Source organism: Prionailurus bengalensis, chromosome C1 (assembly GCF_016509475.1).
Source record: "Prionailurus bengalensis isolate Pbe53 chromosome C1, Fcat_Pben_1.1_paternal_pri, whole genome shotgun sequence".
Lineage (NCBI taxonomy): Eukaryota > Metazoa > Chordata > Mammalia > Carnivora > Felidae > Prionailurus > Prionailurus bengalensis.
Window position 1 is genome coordinate 1205337 of NC_057345.1, and position 26959 is coordinate 1232295.

General features: G+C 65.1%; 2 protein-coding genes across 2 annotated transcripts in view; both read left to right on the forward strand.

Moving 5' to 3' along the window:
* Window positions 1-496: 496 nt before the first annotated feature.
* LOC122479823 (translation initiation factor IF-2-like) lies at window positions 497-6661 on the forward strand. Its single transcript, XM_043573582.1, has 2 exons — window positions 497-590; window positions 4601-6661. The coding sequence occupies exon 2, from the start codon at window positions 5631-5633 to the stop codon at window positions 6555-6557; it is 927 nt and encodes a 308-aa protein (XP_043429517.1). The 5' UTR covers window positions 497-590; window positions 4601-5630; the 3' UTR covers window positions 6558-6661.
* Window positions 6662-11509: 4848 nt separating this feature from the next.
* Window positions 11510-26959, forward strand: part of PLCH2 (phospholipase C eta 2) — a 69698-nt gene continuing 54248 nt past the window's right edge. The window contains exons 1-2 of the mRNA XM_043573584.1: window positions 11510-11620; window positions 12821-13082. Coding sequence (XP_043429519.1) covers window positions 13004-13082 — 79 coding nt within the window. The 5' untranslated portion in view covers window positions 11510-11620; window positions 12821-13003. The remainder of the gene's footprint in view (window positions 11621-12820; window positions 13083-26959) is intronic.

The window sequence follows — 26959 nt, forward strand, 5'->3', positions numbered from 1 at the left end:
GAGGCGGGGCTGTGAAGGGCGGGCTTGGACCCGTGAGGGCTGGCGAGCAATGCGGGGTGGGCGGGGCCGTGGGGGGCGGGGGCGATGCGGGGGCGGGGCCGTGAAGAGTGAGGACGACGTAGAGGCGGGCAGGGGCCAGGGGCGGGGCTGTGGAGGGTGGGGGCGATGCGGGAGCAGGACTGTGGAGGGTGGGGCGATGCGGGGGCAGGGCTGTGGAGGGTGGGGGCGCTGTAGAAGCTGGCAGGCGCCAGGGGTGGGGGCAATGTGGGGGCGGGGCCGTGGAGGGTGAGGACGACGTAGAGGGGGGAAGGAACCAGGGGCGGGGCCGTGAGGGGTAGGGGGCTGGGGAGGCGTGCAGGGGCGGGGCCGTGGAGGGTGGGGGCGGGGCTGCGGTGGGTGAACGCCGGCCCCAACTCCCCGAGGTCCCGGAAGGGATGGGCGTTGGGGTGTGGGAAGGGAGTGGGCGGGGCGGGAGGGACGGACGGAGGTGGATGCGGGGCGTGGCTTGGGGACCGGGTGCGAGTGCTGGCGTTTTCGGCTCCGGAAGCTAACGTGGCGACTTCGAGGTGAGCCTTGCTCCGGGATCCACGGTGAGCCTGACGAGACAGGCACCGCTCCACATCCGCAAGTGCCGACCCTTGACCCCTGTCAGCCTCTCTGCTCACAGGGGAGGGGCCGGCGCTGGGAGAGCCACAGCTGGACCGAGCTGCGGGAGGGGAGAGGGAGGAGGGAGGAAGGATGGAGTGTGCCTGGAGGCTTGGGGCTCTGTGCCCCACCCGCTGTCCGGCAGAGGAGGGCAGGGGGTGCCGCAGACGGACACGGCTGGCGTCTGCGGCTTGTCCTGTTGGCACTAAGGAGAGTGCCTGGCTACGGGGCTGGGGAGCCACTGAGCCTACGGTGACCTTGCCCGGGAGGGCGTGGGGCGTGACGGCCGCGGCCTTGCCCTCGCCTCTGCTCCCATCTCCAGGACCACCGTCCACCGAGGTGCAGCCGGGCAGTGGCTGGGCTGTGGCTCTGAGCCAGTCTCCCCGCTAACCGGAGGTCCCACCAGCTGTGGGCAGGCCCTTCCTAGTGAAGCCCCCTGGGGGCGAGCCCCTGCCCACGTCCCTGTGCCCCGCAGCCAGAGGCTGCCCGAAGCTTCAGTTGGCACCCCCGCCCCGCCTTCACAAGTTTCTGACCAGCTACGTCTGACAGTCTGAAATGCTCAGCTCCTTGCTGGCCCCCAAGACGCCCTGGCCTGTGGGTTTGCACAAACGGCCTTGGTGTTCACCGCAGCCAGTTGGTGGAGGTTCGGGTCCCTCACTGCCCCGTCGTGCCCACCAGCGGGTCCTGCTCAGGACTGCACCTCCCAGCATCTCTCCTGCTCAGCCTCACGAAACCATATGAGCAGAAACCAGAAACCATGTGACCCGGCGTGTGTTGTTCTGGGCAGGTGGGGCCTGGGTCCCCCGGTTCAGATCTTCGTTTCCCCCCTGGCGCCGACCCGCACCCTCGCTGAGAGGACTTCGGGTTGGGGGTCAGACTGAGGAACGGCCGGCAGGTGGCGCCGTCGGCCCATCTGCTCTACGGGGTCAGAGGGTAGAATTTTAGGGATTAGGGAGTTTCACCCCAAAGAGTGAAGCTGGATCAGGATCCAAAGATGTGGCAGAGTGACTGTGATCTCTCCCCGGGCAGGAAGGTGAAGAAGAACAGAGTGGACCTCAGGGAAGTGGCCGCCTGGGCCGGGCTTGAGGTGGCCGAGTCCAGCCCCTGTGGTGGGGGGCCGGGGGGGGGGGGGGGGGGGGGGGGAGGGGGTGCTCTCCACCAGCTGGGCCTGCAGTTAAGGGGTGACTCCGTTTTTAAGCTACTGGGTGCTATTTGCTGTGCCCAGTGGCAGCCGAGCCGTGGGCCCTGCTGACCAGGACCCGTGCTGGGCTGGTCTCTGACTCAACCTGCTGTGACTTCGGCGGGTCCTTGCTAGCTTGCAGAGAGTTTTTGCGCACTTTCCACCTTAACTCCCCAGACCTCCGTTTTTTGCTCTGTGAAATGGGAACACTGATAGAATGAGCTGGTATTTATTAAGAGCCCACTGTGCCAGCACACGAGTCCCCTGGATCACAGGCTGCCCTTTGAGCAGGAGTGTGATTCCCAGCACTCAGGATCCTCTGTCCCTCCTCCGGGGTGCTTGCCCTGGACCCTCTCCTGTGTCCCTCCTCCAGGGTGTTTGCTCTGGTTCCTCTCTGGGCCCTGCTGCACACCTCACCCCAGGTCCCCCGCCTCATCTCCCGCTTCCACCCAGCACCACCCGCAGCCTAGCGGGCAAGCTGGTGGTCAACTCGTCTGTGTCCTTGTGCTTCATCTGGGAGGCTGGCTTCACCTGGCGGAGCCTTCCTGCTGGGGTGGCTGCTGTCCCCTCCAGCCTGGCATGCACAGGTGCTCAAGAAAACAGTGCCGGGAGGAGGGGAGGAAGGAAAAACAAGATGGGCTGGCTTGTTGCCCTAATTCTAAGATGCTCCCACTGTGTGACTCCCTGTCCCGAATTCCCAGGCCTCAGGGTCCTCCTGTTAGATACCGGGTGGGGTGTGCCCTTGTCCTGGGTCTGGGAGGGGGACTGTTCCCCGGGGCAGGATGCCCACCCTGGGGACGGGAGGTTGAGGGACACAGGACGTTGGAGAAAGCTGCGTGCGTGTCCAGACAGCCACACACCTGGGTGCTGGGCCTGGGCCCCTGACCGGGCAGGTGCCCTGGGGGTGGAGGGCAGAGGTGGGCATTGCCTCCTTTTGTGGGGAGCGGCTCTCAGACAAACCTGGAGAACAGGTTTCTCCACCCCTGTGGCCGCCGGGGAGGCCTGGAGGCCCAGAGGTGCCCCTCACTGCACCGACTGGCACTCACGTGCGGTGGCACACACACAGAGTGGGCGTGGGGTGGGGGCAGCCTGGGGAGGGGAGGGAGGCCCTGGGTGCAGATGGGCAGCACCTCCAGGACGGAGCAGGGGACCCCCGCCAGCCCCTCGAGCAGAGACCTCGTTCAGCCAAGCAGTGGTCCCACAGCAGGAGGCTCGGTAGCTGGGGTCAGGACAAGGGGCCAGAGTGCAGAGCCCAGGTTGGGGGCCTGGGCTTGCCTGCGAGGTCGTGTCAGTGGTTCCAGGGCATAGGCGAGTGGCTGGGGCCAGTGCGTCCCTGTGCTCGTCAGGGATGGGACTGTCTTGGCAGAGTTGCGTGTCCGACGAAGCAGAGTCCGCGTGGGGTTCTGGGGCTCTGGCCCATGGTCAGGGTTTCAAGGGAGCCAGGACAGGAGTCTGCACTTGGGGGGCTGAGGAAGGTAGGGGCAGAGCTAAGAAGTCAAAGCTCAGAGAGATTGTGCCTTGTTCAAAGCAGGCACCAGGTGATCCCAGGTCCGTCTGGCCCCACCTCTGTACCCCAGCGGTTCTGCCTGTTGCTGGGTGGGGGTGGCTGTCCATGTATGCGTGGCCGTCATTCTGGGCTGAGCCGCTTGGGCCCAGGGAAGAGATGATCCAGGAGGACTTCCTGGATGAGGAGGCTTTGCACCGGCAGAAGGAGAGGGAGGGCTCTATCCAGAGAAGAGGCTGGGGTGATGGGTCACCCTCCTGGCCTCCCGTGGGGGGCGGGGGAGAAAGGAAAGGAGGGAAGGAAAGGCCAGGCCCCCACAGCGTGGGGTGCCCTGAAGTGTGGGGACTCCTGGGCACCGGGAGGGCCAGACAGGGAGGCCTCCGCAGGGCCACGGGCCGGGCGGGGTGTTGAGAGCAGCACAGAAAACCCGTACGTGCACGCCACTCACTCCAGCCAGGGGAGCGGCCTCCATCCCGGGAGCAGGGAGGTCAGGCCCTGTCCTGGGGCCATTTCCTGGGTGGCGCTGGGGGCCGGGCGGCCACTTTCGAGAGACCGTGTGCTGGAGCTTCCTCGGAGACACCCTCCTGTGGCGCCACTGCCTTCGTCCTAGCGGGGACCCGGTTGCCGCGTCTGCGCAGCGGTACGATCCTGGGGGATCCCGGGTAGGTCCGTACCTTTCCTGGGCTTCAGTTTCCGCGTCTGCCCGGTGGGCCCTGGGGGGCTTCAGTGCCGCATCCAGTTGGTTCCGAATGCGGGGTTGGCAGATTTGTCCCAATTCACAGAGATCGGTAGCTGCCAAGGGCACCAGCACACCCCCCCCCCCCCCCGCCCCGCTCCTCTGGCCACCTCACGTCAGTGAACCAGAAAGAGGCGTGCGGGATATTTTAGTTAGTGGGGTGGGTGCTCCTGCGGGCAGAGGGGCCCCAGCGCAGCCCACTGTGGCCCAAGTGTGCCGGGGTCCTCCCGCAGGCGGAGGGCAGTGGGAGCCCCGGGCCCGCTGGAGGCCAGCGGGCGGGAGCTGAGGCCTCTAGCGACAGGCTCTGGGTATTTCTGCCCCTGCCCACACCGTTGTGGCTCATTTATCAGACAGGTGTGACCTACCAAAACGTGTCACCAACGGCCAGGGCCGAGTGGGGACCCGATGGGGTGCAAGTTGACCGTTGCATTTGGTAGCTCTGGGCGTGTGGTGGGGGTGCCCGTCCTTACAGGTCAGCGCCGCGTCCCTGCCCCACCGTCCCCTGCAGCACCGGACTCTTCTCTCCCTGTTCCAGAGCCTTCAGAGGCTCCCCAGCACCCGGAGGAGAGAGTTCTAGGTGTCACCTTGGCACTGGAGGCCCCTGCGGATATTGTGAGCACCTTGAAGAGTGGGGATGCGGGAACACAGGTGCCCTGTTTGGTGACCCCTGGCCCCACCCGGGAGGCCGTCTGCAGGTACCGTCTTGTCCAGGACTGTCCCGTGACTCAGTCACAATATCACTCGTCCCCCACCCCGCTCCATGTGTCTCCCCAGACATAATCCCTGTTCACGGTCTTTTACGACCGCCAAGGGACTACTTTGCTGCCTGCTTCCTTAAGATGCGAGCCCTGTGAGTGTGGCACTTCCGGGGGATCACTGTGGTGCTCCCCATTCCAGAAGGGGCATCACAGGTTTTCCTGAACAAACACAGAAAGGAATGACCCCCATTTCAGTGCTGAGGGCAGGAAGGGGTGCCCCCAGACAGCTGCCCTTGGGATGGAGGCCGGCAGCATCCTTGGAATCTTCTCCCATCTCCTCCTGTCCTCCCTCTGTGGCCCGGCAGCAGAAGAGACCTTCCAAGGTGGCCTGGGGTGCCTTCGGGTGAGGAGGAGCCTGGTGGGCAGGACTCTTAGAAGGTGTCTCCTCTCAAAGTCTCCGCTGGAGATGGTGCTCCTGGTGCCCTGTCGTGCCTGCGGGATAGCACGTGTCCCCAGGCTGTCCACAGGGGTGGGGGCAGTGGGTGAGCACGGGTGCAATTCTTCCAGCCTCGCTTGGCCCTGGGTCCCTGCCTGGGAGCACCAAGGTAGGGGAGGGGAGCTCATGCATCAGCTTGGGCAGCTGGAGGAGGCATTCAGGGGAGGCCAGGCCCGTGGGCTCGGAACCTACCACCGTCTCTAATAAGACAGTAGCATTTTGTGGAGGGGGCCGAGGATGGGGGATAGGTCTGCAGACTGTGGGCGAGGGTGGGCCTGGGTGCAAGCGTCTGGCCCTGTCCCCAGGTTGGTCTAGAACCCTATGGGCAGGGCTGAAAGCCTTGGGCACCCCAGGGGAGTGCAGCACAGAGCATGGAGTGGGGCAGGGGACGGCCGAGGTGGCCCCAGCCTCAGGTGGGGCATTCCCCCCCGGAGCCTCTTTCCTGCCTTGTGCAACATGGGGGTGACATGTTCCTACTGCCTTTTGTTCCCACAGCCGCTCCTGTGCCCATGCCTGTCCCGGCTCCCCCTCTCCCAGGCGGGAGCCCCCCCCCCACTCCAAGCCCTGTTACTCTCAGCTTGGCCTTACCCAGGCCTGCTCTGTGTCGTGGCTGCCCAGCACCCCTGCGCCCCCACCCTGGGCCCGACACCCTCGTGGCACTAACGTCTTTGCTGCCCAAAGACCCTGGGGTCTGCTTCCCATCCCTCCCTGTCCGTCCCTCACCGGTGGCTCCAACGACCAGTCCTCCCTGCCCTGCCCTCAGCCATGTGCCCACCCTTGAGCCAACCCTTTTCAAGAGGGTGAGCTTCCTCTCCACTTCCTCTCCCCCCACCCCCTGCTGTCCACCCCGACCCAGAACACAGCACCCCCATGGCCAGGTCTCCCAGCCTGTGGTCTTCAGTGCCCCCCCCCCCCCGCCCAGGCCCCGTGGGGCCTCCTCGGCCCCCTCGCGGGCTGCTCTGGCCTGCCCGCTTCCACACCCTCACCCAGCCGGCCACCCCAGGTCCTGGCGGGGTCCGGATGTGCTGTTGGCAGAGGCCTTGAATGGTGCAGTCATGGTGGATGTTCACGGCCTGAGGGGCCGGCAGAGGGAGACGAGCCTTCTGATGTGTTGTTGGCTATGTGCCCACCCAGCACTAGGATGTGGGAAGCCACCGCCAGCCTCCTCTGGGGATGGGAGGACAGAGGGAGGAGCCGGAACAGGTGTCCCCAGCTGTGGAGGTGCCCTTCAGTTGAAGACCGCGCTCCCTCAGCTGCCCCAGGCTAATCCTGGGAGGACTGGGACACGAAGGTCCTAGCCAGCCCTGGGCCCACGGACCAGAGGGCCCTTCTTGCCACAGGGGTTTTGCACATGCTGTCCCTGCTGCCTGAAGTGTCCCCTCCTGCCAAGGGTCCTACTCACAGCCGGGCCCCTCTGAGCCCCGTCACGCCCTCTGCTATGGGGCTTTGTGGCAGCTGGCTGGTTGGTCCAGAGTCGGGGTGGGTGCAGAGACCCCACCTGTCTACCTCAGGGTCTCTGATCATTGGGTCAGGAGCTCAGTAAGTGCGGGGTTAAGGACACAGGGACGTAGGGACTGCGTCTCCTTCCTCCTGCCCCGAGCCTTGACTTACCTCTTTCTGTCAGCAGACTCCTGCCCCCACCCCAAAGACTCAGCATCTCATCTGGGCTGTGGGGGGCTGTCAGATGGAGACTTTCCGGGCAGAGTCTCTGCTGTCCCTGGGCTGTATGCTTCCTTTTTAATCCCCCTGTGCTGTGGCGTGGAGACGAAACTACTGCCCTGAAGTTCCCGCCTGGAGCTGCCTGTTGGGCCCAAGTGACCCTCCCGAGTGGAGAAGGTGGGGTTCAGGCAGGAGGGGCATTGGGGCCCAGTCTGCTGGTAGGTTGTGGGTTCTTCCCGGGATCATCTTGTCCGGTCCCCCCTTAGGTGCGTCTTTTGGGTTTTTGTGGGTTTTTTTTGTATTTTTCAGCATGGATAGTGTTACTTCGCTGCGATTTTTAAAAATCCGTATTGGCAGTGCACAGGGTGGTCTCCGGACCCCTTTCCGATCTGAGCAGCTGTCGGGGGACCCCGAAGTGTGTTGTGCAGTGGAGCCTGAGCCGCTCGCACCGGCTCACGAGCCGGCTATGAGATCTCCGGTAATTCTGAGAGCGGGTTGTCACACGCGGCCGTTATTAAAATCAAATTAAACTAATTAAATTATGTAAAACATATAAATTATAAGAAAAGCAAGGTAATGAACACTCTTGCTTCCTGATTATTCACATCTTGCTGTTATCTGCGCCCCTATCTTGTAGCTCACGCCTGTGCCCTCCGCTCAGCGGAAGTGCGGGAGGACCGGCCGTGACCCCGTTTCCTCCCAGCTGGAAACTGGCTGCCGCGGGCGTATTCACGTGGAAATTGGCAAACACCGCCCATCAGGGCTTTCACCCCCACGGGGCTGGTTGGTAAATCTGGATCGGCACATCCCTGGTTATTAGCACTTGACATTTACTACGTTAGATATTGAGACTAATCATTAAAGACGTTTTGTTGATGCAGTCTCGCTGAGTAACAACCAAGTGATTATGTGCGAACATAAAGAACATTCTTTGTATCTTTTGGAAGTAGGGTTGACTGACGTGCGGTCTGACATTAGTCCTTAGTTTCAGGTGCCCAGCGTAGTGACCGGGCAATTGTGTAAAATACTCAGGGCTCGCCGCCATCATGTTATTACAATCTACTGACCGTGTTCCCCGTGCTGTACTTCCCACCCCTGTGACTCCTTTATCTTGTAACTGGAAGTTTGTACCTCTTAATCCCCTTTATCTATTTTCCCCATCCCCCCACCCCCCTCCCCTCTCACAACCACCTGTTCTCAGTACTTACGAGTCTGTTTCTTTGTTCGTTGGTTTGGTGTTGTAGATTCTGCGTGCGAGTGAACTCGTATGGCTTTTGTCTTCGTGTGTCTGCCTTATTTCACGTAGCGTAATGGGCTGTGGTTCCATCCGTGTTGCTGCAGGTGGCCAGGTTTCATTCTTTTTATGGCTGAGTAATATTCCCGCGTGCGCGCATGCCCGGTCCTTCTCCGTTCCCCAACGGGTGGACGCCAGAGGGCGCTCGCACACTTTGGCTGTTGTAAATGGTGCTGCGGTAAACTTCGGGGTGCGTGTACCTTTTTGAATTAACGTTTCCATTCTCTTTGGGGAAATACCCAGTAGCATTCCTATTTATAATTTTTGAGGAACCTCCATATTGTTTTCCACAGTGGCTGCACAAACTTAGGTTAATATAAACAGTTTTTCATGAAAATAACTTTTTTTCCCCAAAACGAATTCGGCGAGAAGAGCGGTATTGCTTTGTCTTGTCGCGAGTGTCCGGAACGGGGGGCAGGAGGAAGGGGGCCGGGCTCTGGATGCGCTGCTGCGCCGCGGCCGCCACAGCGTGCGTTCACAGTGTGCCCGTCGGGGTGGAAAGCTCTTGAGGAGACCCACCTCCTTGCACGCGGGCATGTGTGTCCCTCGCCGCCGTGGCAAAGCCACAGAGACGATGCTTGGCGGAGGTGGTGGCGGGTGAAAGCCCGAGCCTGGCAATGCCCGTTTGGGGTTCTGTTACATGAGCCCCATCGGTGGGTCTTTGGCTGTGAGTGGATCTCTACCTGGGCAGGATTTGGGGCATCTGGAAGCCGCTGGTCGCTGAGTGCGGCAGAGTTCCCGCACGTCCACGTGTCGCGTGGTCTCTCCTGAACGTCGCCGCTGCTGCCGTGAGAAAAAGCCTCAAATATTCGGAAGCCGTCAGACTCGCAGTGGTGGATACACATTCTCCAAAATGCTCATTTTTACCGAAGCGCGAATTTCATCACTGGCAACAGACCTCATCACTCGGTCGTCACTTTGCTTTTAGGTGGCAGGCTCGCCGTATGCGCTTTGGAGAAATCCGCCGCCAGATGTTGAACACGCCCGTGCCTCCCAACAGTCTGTCTGCCGTGGTTCCTTCCAGCAAAGACTGCTGCCTGCGCCTCGCGGCCCGCGGGCCTGGCATCTGCCGCCGGGGCCCCTCCTCTTGAGAAACCCCCGGCTCTCTCACACAGGATACGGGCAAGAGCTGAGGTTTCACAAAATTCACGTTTTGGAATTTCCCAGGGCAGCGGCTTCTTCTGTGTTTAGATCTGAGTGCGCGGTGACAGGGGGCCTGACGGGACGACCCAGGGCCATTTGGAGCCGCTGCCTGGCTCTGTGCTGGCTGTTATCCACCGTTGCACAGATGTGGGCACGGGGAGGAGCGGGGTGGGGGGTTAGTATGGAAATAGTGCAGACTTCTGCCCCCCGGGGGTTCTGGGACACCAGGGGCTCCGTGGGCCTCACGTGAAGCACTGCTCTCCCGCACGCCTCGTTCTGGTCTCTGCTTCCTCCGCTCAATACTGTGTTCTCAAGACGCTGCTTGTCCCCACGGACCTCATGCCGTGTGTTTATTCCATGTGTGCGTCCCCCAGCGGTCAGGGCTGCTGGGAACATCTTCCCCCACTCCTCAGGGGCCAGTGCCAAGCTGGCTGAGTGACCCCCCACTCTTACCTGGGGCTTGACCCTTGACAAAAGCCCCTCCCTCGGGACCTAGCGTGAGGGCTCAACTCTGTGAGACCAGCCCCTGGGCCAGCTCACTCCTGCCCAGCCTCCGTGAGCAGGGGGCCGGGGCAGGGCGCTTCCCGCCACGGCCTCGGAGTCAGGGCTGCTGGGTTCTCTGTGCCATGTGCCCAGCCTGGCTTTGGGCGGCTCAACAGCTTGGGGGGGGGGAGTGGCCCCCTCATCATCTGTGTTCTTATCTGCTAAGTCAGGGGTGGGTAGAGGGTCCAGCTTCAGACTGGCCAGCCACGGGGGCGCCCTGACCTGCCTCCCAGTCACTGGGGCCCCTCCATCGGAAGCTGTGCTGGAGAGGCAGGGTTGTAGGAACCAGTGCCAGGGGGCACTGGCGGGCAGCGAGGTGCCCTGCTGGAGAGGAGACCCGTCAGGCAGCACTAGGGGGTCAGGGGGAAGGGATGGCTGGAGTGGAGGACACTGGCTACTGGGTCCCGAGACGAGGAAGGGGTTGGGGGGCAGGCAGACCGTCTCCTTGATTTCCAGGTCCCTCGTCGTATGAGATTTTCAGGCCCTCAGACTAGGTGTCCAGCCCGGTTGGGACCCCAGGGGGAAAGTGGGCAGTGGGTCTAGAAAAAGTCAGGTGGGATGTCTGGAGTCTGGTGGCCGGTGGGACCTGGGGCTGGGAAGGAGTGGACGCCCTATCGCTACATCCCCACCTCCAGAGGCCGGGGCTCCCACCTCTGCCTGGCTTCCCACCCCTGGGGTCTTTCTGAGCCAGGGGACGCCCATGGAGTGACACAGAGGATGTCGGGAGCAGGCCGGGGCTTGCGGTGGCCCCCAGGGAACTCCTCTGGCCAGCTGGCCGCTGTGCAGGGCACGGCAGGGGCGCTGCGGACATTGGAGGCGAGTTGTCAGGGGTGGAAGTCATTGAGGGTCCACGCCAGCCCTCCCTGTGGGCAGGGCACTACGGACTGACAAGTGCAGGCCAAACGGCAACCACTTTGTCCTCTGGGGGCCTCGCGGGCGGGGGCTGGCCATTTTGTGGAGGTGGGCATACCTCTGGGCATGAGCACCGCGCCCTTGGCACTTGGGCTCGGGGCTGGGCCGCTCTCTGGCCTCTCTGGGCCTGGGCTGTATGTCTTGATTAAACAGGCCGACGCTGGAGGACGGGGGTCAAGTGGACCCAACCTGGCACTGAACGATGTCATCCATGACCGGTCACCCGTGGGCAGTGGCCAGTTCCCAGGACTCGAGGTTGGCATCTGGATGGGGGTCTGAGCAAGCTGAAGGCCTGGCACCAGAGGGCCCCCCTCCTCGGCCTGGAGCTCTGTGAGGAGGAGCAGGCCTGGCTGGGGACAGCCCCACAACACCATCAGCTGGGGCTCCTCCCGCCCGCGGCCCCCACCCCACAAGGCTACTGACCCCGCCGCAGGCCCGTGGACTGTAGGGGCCGGGCGTGTCCGAGGGGTGCCACGAGGGGCCCTGGCGTGGTCTGAGGGGCAGGGGCGGGTGGTGAGGGGCTCAGCTCACACGGCAAGGTGCAGCCGGGCCCGTGCCAACGGCTGACCTCATGGTCCTCAACGGCCTTGTCTCGGCTTGCGGTGTGGTGCTGTTGCCTAATTAGGTTCTACCGCGCCAGTCCCGCCGAGCCCCACGCCCGGCCTGTGCTTGCAGACGTGTTCAGGCACGGATCCTGGGCTCCCGTAGCAGCAGGAAGCCGCCGTGCCTACTCGGAACCCGGCAGTAGCCGGCTGAGACGGTGGCAGGAGCTCGCTCTGGCCTCGTGGGCTGTGTGGCCGGCGGCCTCGGGTGAGCTTGGGCCGGGGGACCCCACAGCTTCGGGTGAACCTGGAGCCAGGGCGTCTGGAGGGGTGACCGGGCCTGGAGGGCGGGCCTGTGAGAGGCTGTGGCAGGCACAGCAGGGCTGGGGCCGGAGGGGCCCCGTGAGTCCTGGCGCCCTGGCCTTCGGGCTGCCTGGTGCCCATGCCCCATGCTCTTCGGGGGCGTAGGACCCCAGGGAGCTCCTGGCCGGCTAGTTCTAGGTCAGTTGCTGGTCTTGGATGGGGTAGGCCGGGTGGAGGCCGAGGGGCTGAAGTAGGCGGGGGTGAGGGAGGGATAGACCCCCGGGGGGGCGGAGGGAGCCCCAGAGGCCTGGGCTTCAGGAGAGTCACGCGCTAAGCCTGACCCACGGGGACCTCGGGAGAGGGCCTGCCCACCTTCGGTTCATTTGCCTACTCGGGCAGAGCATGTGGCTCTGGGTGGCTGGAGGGGCCAGGGATCCTGATGTCCACCCGGGGGCCAAGCCCAGAAGCTCTGTCCTGGGCCCAGTGGCCTCCCACCTCGGCCTCTGCGGCCTCTCTCTAGCTCCCAGGGAGGAAGAAGTCTCTGGAAGGAGCTGGTCCGGCGTGTGTGGGGGAGGTGGATGGATGGAGTGGGGGCTCCGAGTAGGAGAGGAGCCTGCGCACAGGCCGGCGGGACTAAGACTTGGGGAGGGGGCGCCAGGAGGCACGTGGAGCCTGGGCCACTCAGGGGCTCGGACACCAAAGTGGCTCGATCTGCTGCATAGACCCACAGGTGGCCTGAGCTGCCGGGCTGGGGGTGACGGTGCCGTGGGAGCCGAGGGCTGTGGAAAGGGTCCAGGGGCAGCCTCCTCGGGCCGCTCCTGTGGCCCGGGCCACACCTCTGAGGCCCAGGGCTGGCGAGCACCCCCCAGCACCATCGTGGCAGAAAAGGCTGGCTGGCGTCTGTGAAATGCTGCCTGTTTTGCCTTTGAACTTCATCGAGTTCAGGAAAAGTCCCAGCGCAGAACAACAGTCACTCTTTAGTGATGGAGCCATTGCTACGGTCACCAGCCCCCTGGCTTCACCCGCTCCTCACCAGGGGGGCCGTTTATCCCTGAGGGGTGGTGAGCAGGACGGCCATACAGCGGTGCCCTGCAACCCCACCCTGGCATTGGCCTGGATGCCTGGCCAGGCTTCGCCCACCCACCCGCCACCCTGCTCTCTCTAGGTGTGTGATGAGCCACAGGCCCAGTCCCCACTCCGGAGGGGGACGCCAGGGGCCCCGGGGGCAGAGGGACCTCAGAACAGCATCTCCCTGTCTCCCTCGGGTGGCTGGCCCCAGCTGGTGACCCAGGCCAGCCACACCTCTCCCCTGCTGCCCTCACCGCCGAGAGCCCCGCACCCGTCCGTGATGGCTCCCCCGCTGGAGGACCCAGGGCCCAATCCGGAGAGTGGACAGTTTTTCCTGAACATCAATATTCTGCCTGTGGGTGAGTGAGGTGGTTCTGAGTCCCCGCCTTCCGCCCGGGAGAGCGAGCTCTGCCTGCTCCCTCGGAACAGGCGGGCTGCCGTGGGTGGGGGGCCCCATGCGTGATGGCAAGAGTGGCTGGTGTGCACCTGTCCCCAGTGCACGAGGTTGACATGTCTTTGGTGGTCTTTGTCCGAGATGGGGGGCTGAGGTGGCCCCACCCGAGGTCCCTGGCTGCTTCTAGTTGAATGGGGACTGTGGCACCTCGGGTGGGTCTAGGGGGCGGCTCCCAGTGGCTTCAGGCAAAGGCAAGTTGCAAGCAGCTCCAGGGCTGGGGGTGGGGGACAGGGGCCAGAGCAAGCCCGCTCCCCTGGTCCCTCCCCTCAAGGGCCAGGGCAAGGGGCGGCAGATGGGACAGACTTCCTTTTAGGAAGACCGCTTTGGGGCTGCCGGCCGGCCCACCAGCCCCGTCCATCTCGGTCAGACCCCTGGGAACCTGGGCCGACTTGGGGCTTCTCAGCACAGCTGGGCTGCGCACCCCAGGGAGGCTCTGGGCACCTCGGGGTGCCTTCCTGTGGCCCGCTGGCAGTGACATTCGTGGTCTCTGGAGCGGGGCGATGATGCTTTGGCGCCTACCGTCTCTGCCTCTTGGCTTCGGGAAGATGGGATAGTGGTGCAGACGCTGTGAAGTGCTCGCATCTTGGGTGGGTGGCCGGATAAGGATCTGGCCACGCGACCACCACCATGTATCCGTTCGAGGCGTTTCCGCTTCCGGCGTTTGGATTTACGCAGGTGCACAGGTGCACAGGTGAGCCTGGCCAGGTGTGAGAGCCCCTTGCCCGAGGGAAGGGTGGGAGCCGGCTGCACCCGTAGACGTGGCTCCGGCGTCTCTCCCGCTGTATAATTTGCTCCGTGTTCCGCCGGGGATCTGCTGGCTGTGAGCTGCAGGCTGGGCCCGGGCTCCCCGGGAGGTGGGGGCTTCTCCCCTTGGGGCCCAGAACCGTTGGCCGCGGTGTCCTGAGTACCCGGCATGGTGGGCTGAGCTGCGGCCACCAGGGAGTGTCCGGCCCCAGCCCTGGGCCCTGGGCCTGGCCTCAGCTGCTCCCTGCCGGCCGCGGACTCGGCAGCCACTGCTCCAGGGTACGGGGGTGCCCGGAGGCTGCTGGCATCCACTGGTGTGACAGAGCCCAGGCGTGCGGCCGGTCCTCTCCCTGCGCCTGTCCCCTGTCCCAGCAGCGCAGCCTCTGCCCGCACGTGCGGGGGCCCTGCCTCCTTCCGGCTCCTTCTGTCTCCTCCTGGGCAGACACAGTCCGCGGCGGACCCTGACTCAGCTCTCCTGGGAGGTCAGGAGGAGAGCACACCCTCACCCCCGAGAGGCCTGTGGCTCAGGGAGGTGGTGCGTGCCCACGCGGACCCGCTCTCCCTGAGGCCGGCTGCTGCTTGCCCTGGGGCTGCCCCTCGGGACAGCAGTGGTGGGAGTGAGCGTGGGCGGGAATTGGCACGCCCGCCCGCGAGGGTCTGTGCACGCGTGTGCACGTGCGTGTGTGTGTGTGTGTGAAGTGGGTTGTGTGCATGTGCTCTGTGCGCCCCGAAGAGCCGGACCCGGCCCGTTCTCCCACATTCCCCAGACGTGCCCCAACGGGTCTCCTCCGCCGAGGGGACATGTCTGCTCGAGGCCCACTGCCCCCTGCCCAGGCTCTGGGCCCTGCTGCTCAGCTCAGTCTGGAACGGACGCCCGGAGAGGGCGGTGGCCGCAGAGCAGGCTGCCAAGCCCGGGCAGGGCCGCGGGGCGGAGGAGGGGGCCCCCACCCGTGGCCTGCCGTCCCCACCTCGTGCTCTCCTCGAGGTGCTCCCTGTGCTCTCTGTCCCCTCCACGCCTGACTTGCTGATGCTGGTGTGTGACACAAGGCCCCGTGCTTGGCTCTGGGCCGAGGGCCGGGGTGGCGGTGCTCCGTCTGGCCCTGGAGGTCCTTCCAGAAGGCTCCCCGAGGCAGCCTCACCGAACAAGAGAGGTTTTCCAGCCAAGAGGGCAGGAGATAGCCTCAAAGCCTGTGAAGCAGGTCAGCCTGTCCTGGAGGCTGTTTGGGGACAGTCGGCAGCTGCAGGCTGTGTCTCCCTGACATTCGGGAGGCTCCTTCTGGCTTTGGACTGAAGTATGTCCGGGTTCCCTTGAGCCATGGCGCCTGGCTTGGCTGATGCCAGCTCTGTCCCAGGTGGGGGTGGGGTGGTGGGGGGGAGCGGTGCCCAGGAGGGGCATGCCTCGGGCCTGCTCTGGGGCCCTGGCCTCTTGGGCTTCGGGACCTGGGTCGATGGCTTGCACGGAGCCTGTGTCGTCACCCAGCACCTGCTCTGGGCCGCTCTCACTGGGACTCACGGCCACCGTGCCCACGATGAGGTGCAGGCCCCCAAGTTCCGGTTTAATCCACTCTGGAGGGGGAGAAGACCCAGCTACCCACCGGAGCTGGGGGCGGGGTGGGCCGTATGGGGCCCAGCCCCAGAGCCAGAGCCAGTGGGACGGTGTCAGGAAATGTGGCAGCGCCCACGGCAGATTGCTTACCCCACTTCTCGTGTGTCCGTGGTAACGGGTCTCGTTGAGAGCCAGTTAATCCCCTCCCACAGGTAAAGGGCTGGGGGTGCCGGGCGCCGTGCCTGCCACACCCAGAGAGTGGGGTGAGGTGGAGACTTGAGCTCCCAGGTTTGGGGAGCAGTCGGCCTCTTCACGCCTCTGGGGTCGTGGATGCCAGCCAGGAAGGGATGGAGCCAGACAGGCAGAGTTGGGCTGGACAGACACAAAGGGCCTCTCCCGGAGGGGGGGGGGTGAGGGGGCGGCTAGGCTCCTGTGGGGGCTGAGTGGGCGTGGCCACCTGGTCACAGACTGGCACTCTCTCCAGGGCTTTGGAGGCTGGGGTCTGTGCTTTGGGAGGTGCAAGGGGCCTGGGGCATCAGGTTCATCCATGCTCCCATGTGGCGTACACGGAGAAGAGATCCACAAAGGGCTTCTCTAAAGGAGCCGGGGATAGGGGCGCCTGGGTGGCTCAGTCGGTTAAGCGTCCCACTTTGGCTCAGGTCATGATCTCGCAGGCCATGAGTTCGAGCCCGGCGTCGGGCTCTGTGCCGACGGCTCGCAGCCTGGAGCCTGTTTCTCCCTTTCTCTCTGCTGCTCCCCCGTTTATGCTCTGTCTCTGTCTCAAAAATAAATAAACGTTAAAAAAAAAAATTTAAAGGAGCCAGGGTGGTGGGGGCAGGCCTGGCGCTAAGGGACATCCCGGGGACGCTTGCCGACTTGGGGGCTGTGTCATGGATGCCTCCCCGGGTTGCTGAGCCGCCTGGATGCCCCTGCGAGATGCAACACGTTCAGCCAGTGAGGAGGGGCTGTGGTGGCAGCTCCCTTCTCTTTTGCGGGGAGTCCCAAGCCGTGGCGCCCTTTCTCCACCCGGTGCACAGATGAGGCTGAGGTGGGAGAGCCCCAGTGTTCTGTGCGCTCACGGTCTGTGAGGACGGGCCATCTGGAGCAGCCGGGCAGCTCGCTAGGGGCGGGGGGGAGGGGGAGGGACACTGGACCCGGGATGCTGAGCCATCGATGCTGAGGACGGCTCCCTCCTTTCCGTGGGCCCCGCCCAGCCTGGGTCCCTGGCGGGGCCAGCGTGTGCTGAGGAGCTAATGCAGCTCAGTGACGCTCAGAGACACTCAGTCACTAACTCAAGCTCACACAGCAAGATTCCCAGAGACAGGGCTCAGGCTGGGGAGGATCAGCAGGAGGGCCAGGACGCTGCTGGGTGTGCGAGGTCCTAGGGTTGGACCCGACGGGCCAAGGGTGCAGAGATGGCCAGGTCCCTCGGGTGGACGGGCGTGTGTGCACCGGGAGCTGCTGGTCTCCTGCGTCCCCAGGCCTTTGAGGGCCAGCCAGCCCTGCCGGGCACCTGTCTGCGTGGGCGGGGCCAGCAAGCCAGGGCATCCCCAGTGCCCCGCTGGGGCTGCTGAGGCTCAGTGGGGCTTGGAGCAGAGGAGTCCTGGTGCTCCCCTGCCCCCGACGGTGTGCATCCAGGCCTGTGTCTTTACAGAGCTGGGGCTGGAGAGGCCGTGGCGGGGGGGGGGGGGGGGGGGGGGGAGGGGGTGCGGGGAAGCCAATGTGTGTCCACGAGGCCAGGGCAGGATGTGCGGACGCGGGCGCCTTCCCACTTGAAAGTGTGTTCGGATCCACTGCCCCTGCTCCTGGGACCTCCCGCCAGCTCTGTGCTGGTAACCTTGCTTTAATTCTTGTTTTCCTGCCTGAATATGAAAGCAAGAAGCAAAACTTGGTCAGAGGAGATGATTTGGAAAATACGGGACAATGTGGAGAAGAGACGGAATCTGTCACCCCTGCCGGCACCTTCCGTGGGGGCTTTGCGTGCGCGGGGCTCTGTGCTCCAGACGCTGCGCCGACCCCGAGGAGCCCTTCCCTGGGGCTTGGTCTACCTTCCCCCCAAACCCCTGCCTTTTCCTCTGGAGTCTGATTTTTTTAAATTAATTTCTTTTTTTTTTTTTTTTAACGTTTTTTTTATTTATTTTTTGAGACAGAGAGAGACAGAGCATGAACGGGGGAGGGTCAGAGAGAGAGGGAGACACAGAATCGGAAGCAGGCTCCAGGCTCTGAGTCATCAGCCCAGAGCCCGATGCGGGGCTCGAACTCGCGGACCGTGAGATCGTGACCTGAGCTGAAGTCGGATGCTTAACCGACTGCGCCACCCAGGCGCCCCTTAAATTAATTTCTTTAACGTGTATTTGAGAGACAGAGCGTGAGTGGCGGGGGGAGGGAGGGCAGACAGATATGGAGACAGAATCCGAAGCAGGCTCCAGGCTCCGAGTTGTCAGCACAGAGCCCGACGCAGGGCTCGAACTCACGAACCGCGAGGTCGTGACCTGAGCCCAAGTCGGCCTCTTCACCGACCGAGCCCCCCCCAGGCGCCCCTGGAGCCTGAATTTTATGGCTGCCTCCCGGTCCGATGAATGTGGCCGCTGCAGCCGCCACGAGCGTCTAGGAAACCTGTGAGTGCTCGCTGTCATAAATAATGTCGCGGGCAAGCCTCCTGCGCACGCGTCTGGGTCTGAGCCCCTGGCTGTTTCCTTGGAGGCGCGTGTCTTTCCCGCTGCGTGCAATGGCATCTGCCGTGTTCGCCAAACTCTTTGAAGCTCCCGCCTTCAGCCTGCTGCCGAGCGCCAGGAGGAGGGAGGAGCGGGGCGGGTAGGACGCCGTGGCCTCCCTGCTGCCTTTCCAGAATCAGTCCTGCCTGGAGCAGGAGGGAGGGTCTTCCCAGGCCGGCTGGACGTGTGCTCACCTTCAGGGCCACCTGGGGCTGGGGGAAGTGGCCCAGCTCCCTGGACAATGACAGCTCTGGGCTCGTCACTCCCTGGGCAGGGACACGCTCCCCTCAGGAGTCTCTTCTTGTCACGAGTCCTGGCCAGGCTGGGTGAACGCAGCCATGAGTTGTTACGTCCTGGGCGCCCACCCCGTGCCTGGAGTCCAGCATGTGCCAGGGCTGTGCTGGGCCCTGGGACAGAGACCTGGCTTTGCTGGCAGACGGACTGAGACCTTCCTGCCCAGTCCGCGGGGAAGCAAGGGGTCCAGGGCTGGGCCAGGAAGGGGGGCTCCACATCAGGGAGAAGGGAAGGGGTCACTGGTTAAAGGCAGGGATGGAGCCGGGCATGGTCCACAGGTTGTCTGGAGGCCGGTGGACAGGCCACGGGGGTGCCGTGGCTGGGGGGTCCTGCAGGGAGGAACCCGGTCTTGGGGCATTTCCTCAGTGAGGCCCGGGGAGCCCACAGCCTGGGGCTCTGGGCCTGGGACTCCTCCGGGCTGGGGGCTGGCTCTTTGAGCACCCTGGCCGGCCAGAGGGAGCCAGCCCAGCCGACATCAAGCCGAACAGAAGCTGTCGTGGGTTTCCCTGGGACCGGACGCTGGGCAGGTGTGTGTCAGGTGGGGGACACGCTGTGCAGGGACTGGGAGGGGCCCAGTTTGTGAAGGGGGTCCCCTGACAGGGCTCCCTGCTTCGGGGGCCTGGGGAGGGCAGCGCTGGGAGCAGCTTCCTCGCTGTAGGGCCGGAGGGCAAGGGGGCTCTACACCTGCCGATTCCAGGAAGGAGGCCGGGTCCGGGCACCGCCTGACCCTGGGGCTCCTGCTGTGCCCAGCACGGGGTTGAATTTACTGTCTGCTGGGCTCAGAGGGACCAAGGTGAGGGCCCCTCCTCCCTCCCTCCCCCTGGGGCCAGGGGAGCATCCCGGCCCTGTCCCTGTGGCAGGCCGAGGAAAGGCGTGGGGGTGAGCCCATCTGGCCCCGTGTGCCCGCACTCGGCATGCGCTGGCAAAGGCCTCTGTGCCTGGAGCAGTCAGGGAGGGAACAGCGCGAGCCGGCCCCGGCCCGTGGGGTGAAACGGTCTTCCGGGCCTTTCTTTCCAGCCGGCCCCGAAAGAGTAGACGGGCAGTGGCCAGGCAGCGCGGCACCCGGCCGGGTGGGCGTGTTCTTCTCTGAGTGTGGCCACTGGCCCCAGAGACGGGAGGTCCCCTCCCACCTGGGGTCACCCCCATTCACGGTGTCCAGACCCCACTCCTTCCCAAGCTCCCCTGGGACCTCCCCGCGGCCTGCGGACTGCGGGGCTCGGAGACCACTTTCTCCCCAACCCCCTGCGTGCTTCCCGCCACCCGCCTCCACCCTTCTCTTGTCTTGGGTACCTTGCGGTGGGTTTGCCCCGCGGGGGCCGTGGCATCATGGAGCATTCCCACCCCCCACCCTCTAGACCTGGGCTGCCCTGCCGGGGGGTCTGGGCTGGCCTGGAGGAGCTGAGACTCTGACCGTGTGGATGGTCATACTAGATGTGGCTCGACCCAGCCCTGACCCAGCTTATGGGCCCTTCCCTGTCCTACCAGACTTAGATGGAAATACCCACCCCTGTCCAGTGAGAGAGGCCTTTTGGGGGCCGGATACCTGGTCTTCCGGGACCTGGGGCCGTCTCTCTGTGCCTCAGTGTCCCCCTCAAAGAAAAGGTGGTATTGGGAGGCAATGATCCCTGAGGGCTGGCAGTGCCTTTCAAGGCCTCTGGTTCATCAGGGATGGGTCCTCACCCCTCCTCCGGTGGGCACCACCTAGACAGGAAAATGCCTGGTGGGGGGGGGGTGTCTTGGTGGCTCAGCCCGGCCCTGCGCCGGGGGCCAGGCTGCCCTCACCTTCCCCCCGCCCCCCCAACCCCGTGCCGATGGGAGATGCCTGGTGGCACCAGGGCTGTCCCCAGGCTCCAGGCTGTGTGTTCCCTGAGAAGCAGGAGCCGGGGGGAGCGGAGGTCTGATCCCCGTACACTGTCTTGAGTTCTGATTGAGAACGGGACGTCTTAAGACCAGATGCTGCTGAAAAATGAAACACACACTTCCTAAATTTAGCCGGTCGAGAATTGCACATTTACCTAATTAGGCTTATTGATTCGGCGCGTACGCGCTTGCCCCCCCCCCTCCCCCCGCCTCGCGGGCCGCACTCGCTGTGCCGCTGGCTTGCTGCCTGCACGCCTCTCTGGGCCCGTGTGTCCTTGCTGTCCCCCGGCGCCCGTTACTGCTGGAGACGGGCAGCGCCACTCGTGGGGGACAGTGTTCGTGTACATGGGGCAGCTGGTCAGTCTGGCTGGAGTCCTCTCCGCCAAGGCCGAGCAGACACACGCCTGAGCTGCCCAAAGCTGGGCCCAGCCGGCGTGTGTACACACGGCGTGTGTACAGTGGGCACGTGGTCCCTGCCCTGCCTGCAGGGACCTCATGATCTGGGCGGCGAGACTCAAAACAAGGGCAAGGCCCTTGTGACAAGGCGTGTGAAGTTCTCTGGCTCAGACCGTGGATGGTGCGGTCTCAGAGCGGGCGAGCTCGAGGGTCAGGGCAAGCAGGGAAGGCTTCCTGAGAGAGGCACCCTTGCTCTAGGTCCTGGAAACCACGCAGTTGGGCCCCCTGGGTGCCAGACTGGAGGGTCTGATGTTGCATGACCCGAGAGTGGAGCCCTTGAAGGTTTGGAGTCTGGAACCGCCTGGTCAGGCCTGTGTTCCAGGAGCACGGGTGGGGTGAGCCTGGGGGAGGCGGGGGCCAGAGTGGGTCTGGGAGACTGGCTAGGACTGTGCTCCGTGGGGGCGATGGAGGGCTATGGGGGCAGGCGGGCCGTCCTGGCTGCCGGGGCGACTTCCAGAGGACCTGGTGGTCACAGTGGGCACGTGTACACATCATCCACCGTGTGCAACGGCCTCTCTCCGGCTGCGTGGCTGGCCGGCCCGGAGGCCCTGAGCCCCGCCTGCCCACGCATCCCTCGGCCTCCTTCTTGAAATGCTTGGTGTCTCTGGCTCAGAATGGAGGTTTCTTTCCTGGTGGTTTCCAATTTGCATCTCAATTTTGGCTCTGAGGGAGAGGAGCCCAGTGTCGTCGTCTGTTTGTTCTCGTTGTCACCCTTGGTTTCCATCTCTGTCTGTCCCTGGGCCTTGTTCTCCGGGCACAGATGGTGTGGGTGCCCTTCCTTCCTCCTGGGGCCGCATCCCCAAGGCCTGCTGGGATCCTGCCGTGGCCCAGGCAGCCTTGCCCCCAGGACTGACGTCTGTGTCCCCAAGAGGCGAGCCACCTCCTCCCCCCGGCTGAGCCCCACGCTGTGGGGGAGGTGTGCAGGTGGGTATGGCTGGAGGTGCTGCCCACTCTGGCCTGCACCCAGCCAGGGCTCTCAGCCGGGCAGGGATGGCGGGGGGCACTCAGGGCTGTCCGTCTGGGGAAGCCTTGGAGAGCCCGGGGATGAGCCAAGGGCGGAAGGAGGCCCGGCTCGGCCGCTGCGGTGATGTGTCTGAGGCTGAGGAGTGTGGGTACCCACGGTGTGGTCACAGAAGGTCACGGGGCCCTAAGCGGGAGTCTCGTCCTGGCCTGAGTGTGGCTCCTGCAGGCTCCAAGACGCTCCGTCACCCATCCGTGTGATGTGGGTCTGCCCTCTCACTCAGCCCAGCTCTTGCTGTCAGGGGTGGGGGCGGGGACGAGGCCGCAGCAGCAGCCCCTAGCCTGGGGCTGTCGAGGGGGGGGGTCGTGCAGAGAACCTTAGAAACCAGAGGGTCCTATACCCGGGGCCGCTGAAGCCCGGAGAAGAGAGGGGTTCGGCTGAGGCTAACTGGGGGTCTGTGGGGGGGCTGAGGCTAACTTAGGGTAACTGGGGGTCTCTGGGGGGCTGGACGTGATTCTGCATCTTGTCTCCTGCTGTCAGGTAGCCCAGGGCCAGCTGCTGGGAGTCTCGGCCTCTGCACACCGTTGCCCAGCTGGACACGTTCTCTTGACCTGCCTCCCCCCTCCTCCACTGCCACCTGCTGCAGGAGGGAGTGGGGAGTGGGGGCAGAGGTGGGGGAATCCCAGGAAACCGGGTCTGATGGGAAGGTCCCATGAGGGAGGGCCCCCAAGCGTTCGGGGTTTGTCTCTGCGGCAGGTTTTGGGGCCCTCCGAGACCTGGAGCTGCGTGAGGGGGACATATGCTGAGGTCGTGGCCCCCTCGGGGCACGAGGCCAGTTTGGGGAGGGGAGGCAGTGGGCCAGCCCCCACTTCGCCCTTGGTGCTGTTTCTAGCATGGGGGTCACATTTCCAAGACAGCGCTAAGCGCCCCTCCCCCCACCCAGGGTGCTGCCCGCTGGTGTGAACTGAGGGGCGCCTAGTGCCCGGCGGAGGATCTGCCCACCGGGTCCAGATACTTACGCAGGTTTCTGCGCTTGCCACCTTACGTCTTGGGGGAGGGGTAGAGCCTGGCAAACACCCCTGTCTCGCTGCTGCGCTGAGCCACCTGCTCCGCAAGCGCCCGGCCCCTGGATGGGGAAGCGCTCTCGGTCTGGTCCGGCCCCCTTCCCGGTCCCACCGCCTGGGGCCAAGCGGAGGGGCGTGTAGGGGGAGGTAGGGGGAGCGACGAGGCCGCATCTCTGCGGGGAAAGCCTGCTGGCCCCCCCCCCCCGTGCGCCCCGATCTGCCCCGCGCCCAGCTCTGCGCCCCGCGCCCCTCGACTCTGCGCCCCGCGCCCGGCTCAGCGCCCGCCGCCGAGCCCGCGCCCCCGGCCCCCTCCCCGCGCGGGGCGGGCAGGGGGTGTGGTGCGGGCGGCACGAGTGACAGCGCTCTCCTCGCGCGCGGCGCCTCCACGGGGCGCAGTGTCAGCGCGCACAGCCCGCCGCGGGCCGCCCAGCCTGCGGGGCGATGCCGCCCGAGCCCCAGCCCGAGGCCGGCTGCTGAAGGCGCCCCCGCCGCAGCTGCCCCCCGCAGCCGCAGCCGCCGCGGAGACAATGGACGCGGGAGCCGCCCCGCGGAAGCACAGTAGGTGCCGCGCCGCCCCTGGTGCTGCGCCCGGGCTCGGTGGACGCGCGGGGGCGCCGCTGCTCGGGGCGGGTCGGGACCGCGCGGAGAGGGGGCGCCCCGCTGCCTCGGCCCGCCCGCGGTGGAGCCAGGGGCCTCCGAGCTCCGGACCCGGGAGGGAGGGCTCCGATCTTGGAGGGGGCGGGGTGGGATCGCGGGGGCAGGTGAGGGGTCCTGGGCTCTCTTGGGGGCCGCAGGTGGGCGCAGAGGCATCTGGGGCTACCGCCCTGCGAACTTTGCTCTCCAGGTTTAGGGTGGATACCGCGCTGCGGCTGTGACCCTGTGCTCAGACTGCGCCCTGCTGAGCCCGGAGAGGGCGCCCTGTCCCCTCACTGGATGTGGATGGAGCCCAAGCACCCCAGACATTTGGGTCTGTGGTGAGGTGCTGGGTGGGATGTGGTTCCCTGGAGTGGGTACGTCCGCTTGGCTGCAGGTGACTCTCTGGCCCTTGACCAGCAGGGGCTGGGGTGTGGGGGACCTGCCCCCACAGGGGACCCAGCTGGGCTCTGGGATGGCCCTACCCAGGCTGTCCGAAGGGTGCTGGCACTGGTGCTGGGGAAGCAGTACTTGCTCTGGAGTTCAGGGCCTGCTGGAAGAGCGACGGGGCGTTTCTTAGGGGAGGTGGATGCTTCTGGGAGCCGGCGGAGGGAAGATGCCGGGGGAACAAGAGGCCTCCCCCCCGCCCACACACCCAGTGACCCTTGAGGCAGACAGAATGACCACTGACTCCCCACCCGGGGGGCCTTTCTCCCATGGCTGGCTCCACCCCTCATCCCTGGAACTGTACCTCATTTGTGTCCTCCCTGTGCCCTATGCCCTGATCTCTAAGAGGTGATGCTCAGCTCTCCTGACACCTGGGCCACCGTGCCGAAACGCTTCTGTCGTGAGCCCGTTTGAGTCCTAGCAGGGTCTTTTGAGCCCAAAGACTTAATCAGGCAGCTGTAGCCGTGGAGGGGAGTTCAGGCGCTACAGACTGGGGGGCGGGTCAGAAGTGGGGTCAGGAGCCTGCCTGTCCGCCCCAGGACCCAGCTCTGGTCCCCCGCCGGGTGTAACGGAAGAGGTGGCTCTGGGGCCCCCAGCAACCCCCTCGTCTGTACTTAACCCAGAGCCACGTCCTGTGCGGGGCCCTATGGAGAGAGTCCGGGGGTTCCGGAGAGGAGGCCGGCGTGTGGCAGGCGGGGTGTGTGCCGTTGGCTGACGGAGGGGCCCTCACAGTCCCCTTCCCCGAGGCTGAGCATGTCAGTAACCCTGTCCTGGCCCAAAGCTGTGGCTCGCCCCGGGAGGCGAGAGAGCGACTACTTCTTGGGGTTGAGGTGGGGGGACTCGGCCTGAGCACGTGTGGGCAGGCCTACCGTACCTGGGGCTTCCCAGAGGGTGGGCCGGGTGGCCTGGACGTCTTGGACCCTGGCCCACCTGAGCTATGAAGTGTGCACGGAGCTGGGGTGGTGTCTGTCATCCGGCCACCAGCAGAGCTGTTGGGGCTGCCGTCAGGGGACAGTTAGGAGCATAGGGAGGGTATCCGGCAGGCTGGAAGTGCTCCCTCCTGAAGGTGATCGGGCAGGGACCTCCCCCTCTGGTGTCTGAGCCGGGTCTGTGGAGTCCCACAGGTACCAGAGGGACTTTTGACCCCCTGCAGGACCCTCCTAGTGGGGTGGAGGGGGGGAGGTCAGGCCCACCCGGGCCCTCCCTGAAGCCGGGAGTTCAGGTTACATAACCTCCCCCTCCCTCCACGCGCACGGATTGGTTTACGTGGCAGGAGCCAGGTTTGACAGTGGAAGCTGTAATTGGATTTTAATTTTTAACGTCTGCAGTAGATGAAGAACTATGGGCCCATTTGCACACATTCTGTTACTTCATTAGCTGGGACCTGTCCCACCCGCCCGCAGCCTGCTCCCCAGAAGGGAGGGAGTCTGGCCTGACTGACAGGCTGCCTGCCACCTGCTCCAGCGAAGGGCAGGGCACGGGCTGGGCTGCCGGTGGGCGCCCCTGTCCCTGCCGGGCCGCCTTCCCCCCACCCCGCCCCGTTCTGCGTTCGTGTCCACCGAAGCCCCCCGGGTCCTGTGCGCCGGGAGGGCGCAGCCATCGGGGGCTCGGGATCACACCCACCGGAAAAGCAGCTTCTGCTGCAGGCCTGGTCGGGCCTTTTGACCCCAAGGACCGCTGGGTACGGATGGCCCTGAGCCTTTGGGGCCCGGCCAGCCCCTGGGCACCAGGACCCTGTGTACTACCCGGTCTCCCAGGTGCTGGGGGTGGGTGCAACCCCGGTGCCCCTCGCGCCTCCAGATGGCCTCAGGCCCTGGGCGGAAGCAGGGCTGCTGTGCCATCGGCCCTCCCCCCACCCCCAGCTTGAGGGGTCCCGGGAGGCAGGACAGCTCCGTCCCCCCTGCACTGCCCGCCCTCTGGATTATTCTTAGGTCTGTTGTGTAACAGGCACAGCTCAGGGAGGAAGGGCTCGGGGAGCTGGCTCCAGCGGCAGCAGCCAGCCAGCTACGAATGGAGCTTTCTGTCCCTTCCGCCCGCCCGGCACAGGGGACAAAGGAGGCTGCCTGGTCACCTAGCTCAGCAAGGAACTGGCAGCCTGGGCTGTGGAGAGGGGGCCTGAGGTCAGCAGAGCCCCTGGGCTCCCGGCCGCTGAGCCTGGCCCAGGCCCCTGTGGGTGTGGGTGTGTGTTCTCCCAGGCACCGTGGTCTGGGGAGGGTGCCCACCCCTGTCCCCACCGGCCCCTCGAGGCTCTTCTTCCTGACTTCTTTCCACCCCCTCCGTGCTCCCAGCAGCCTCTGGGGCATCGATGCCGGGGTCTCCGCCCCCACAGAGCAGGCTCCTCACCTGTCTCCTCAGCTCCTACTGTGCATCAGCCCCCCGTGGGTGGGAGGCTCGGGGCGGGGGGCGGGAGGTACTCAAGGGCAAACCAGCCGGGTCTGGGAAGGTCTGGGGCAGGGCTGTCCGATCAGCCCAGAATCTGCATGGGAAAGGCCCCGAACGCTCAACTCACCTGTGGGGTCGGCACCTGCTGCGCCACCTCCCCACTGTCCCCGCTGACGCCTGTGTACCCTGGCACTGCCCGTGCACATACACTCAATCCCAGGCTGCCCAGGGGAAGGAGGCGAGCTGGCTGACGTATCGGGTCCAGAGACTCTGCCCTCCTCAGAGAGGGGCCCTTCCCGCCAGCTGATGGGGCTCGGCAGCCGGGCCAGCGTGAGGGGCGTGGGGAGACGCAGGCGTGATGGGGATGCCAGAGACGGCGTGGCCTGAGCTGCCGACCCGGGGGAGACAGAAAGGCAGGGAAGTGGGGGTGCAGAATCCCAAACGTGCCTCTGGTCCGTCTCACAGGACGAGCCCAGGGAGGCCTCTGACCCAGGCTAGGCACCTGGTTCCCCCAGCCCCACCTCCCCAGCTCTCCTTACCCGTGGTGGTCACCTAACCGGCTGTTCCCCTGGGTCCTTCTCTAAGGAGCTTGGGGTTCTGACCAAGTCATTCGTGCAGAGCTCGGAGCTCCCTGCCAGCGCTGGGGGCTCCAGGGCCCTGGGCCTTAGTGGACCTTGTCTG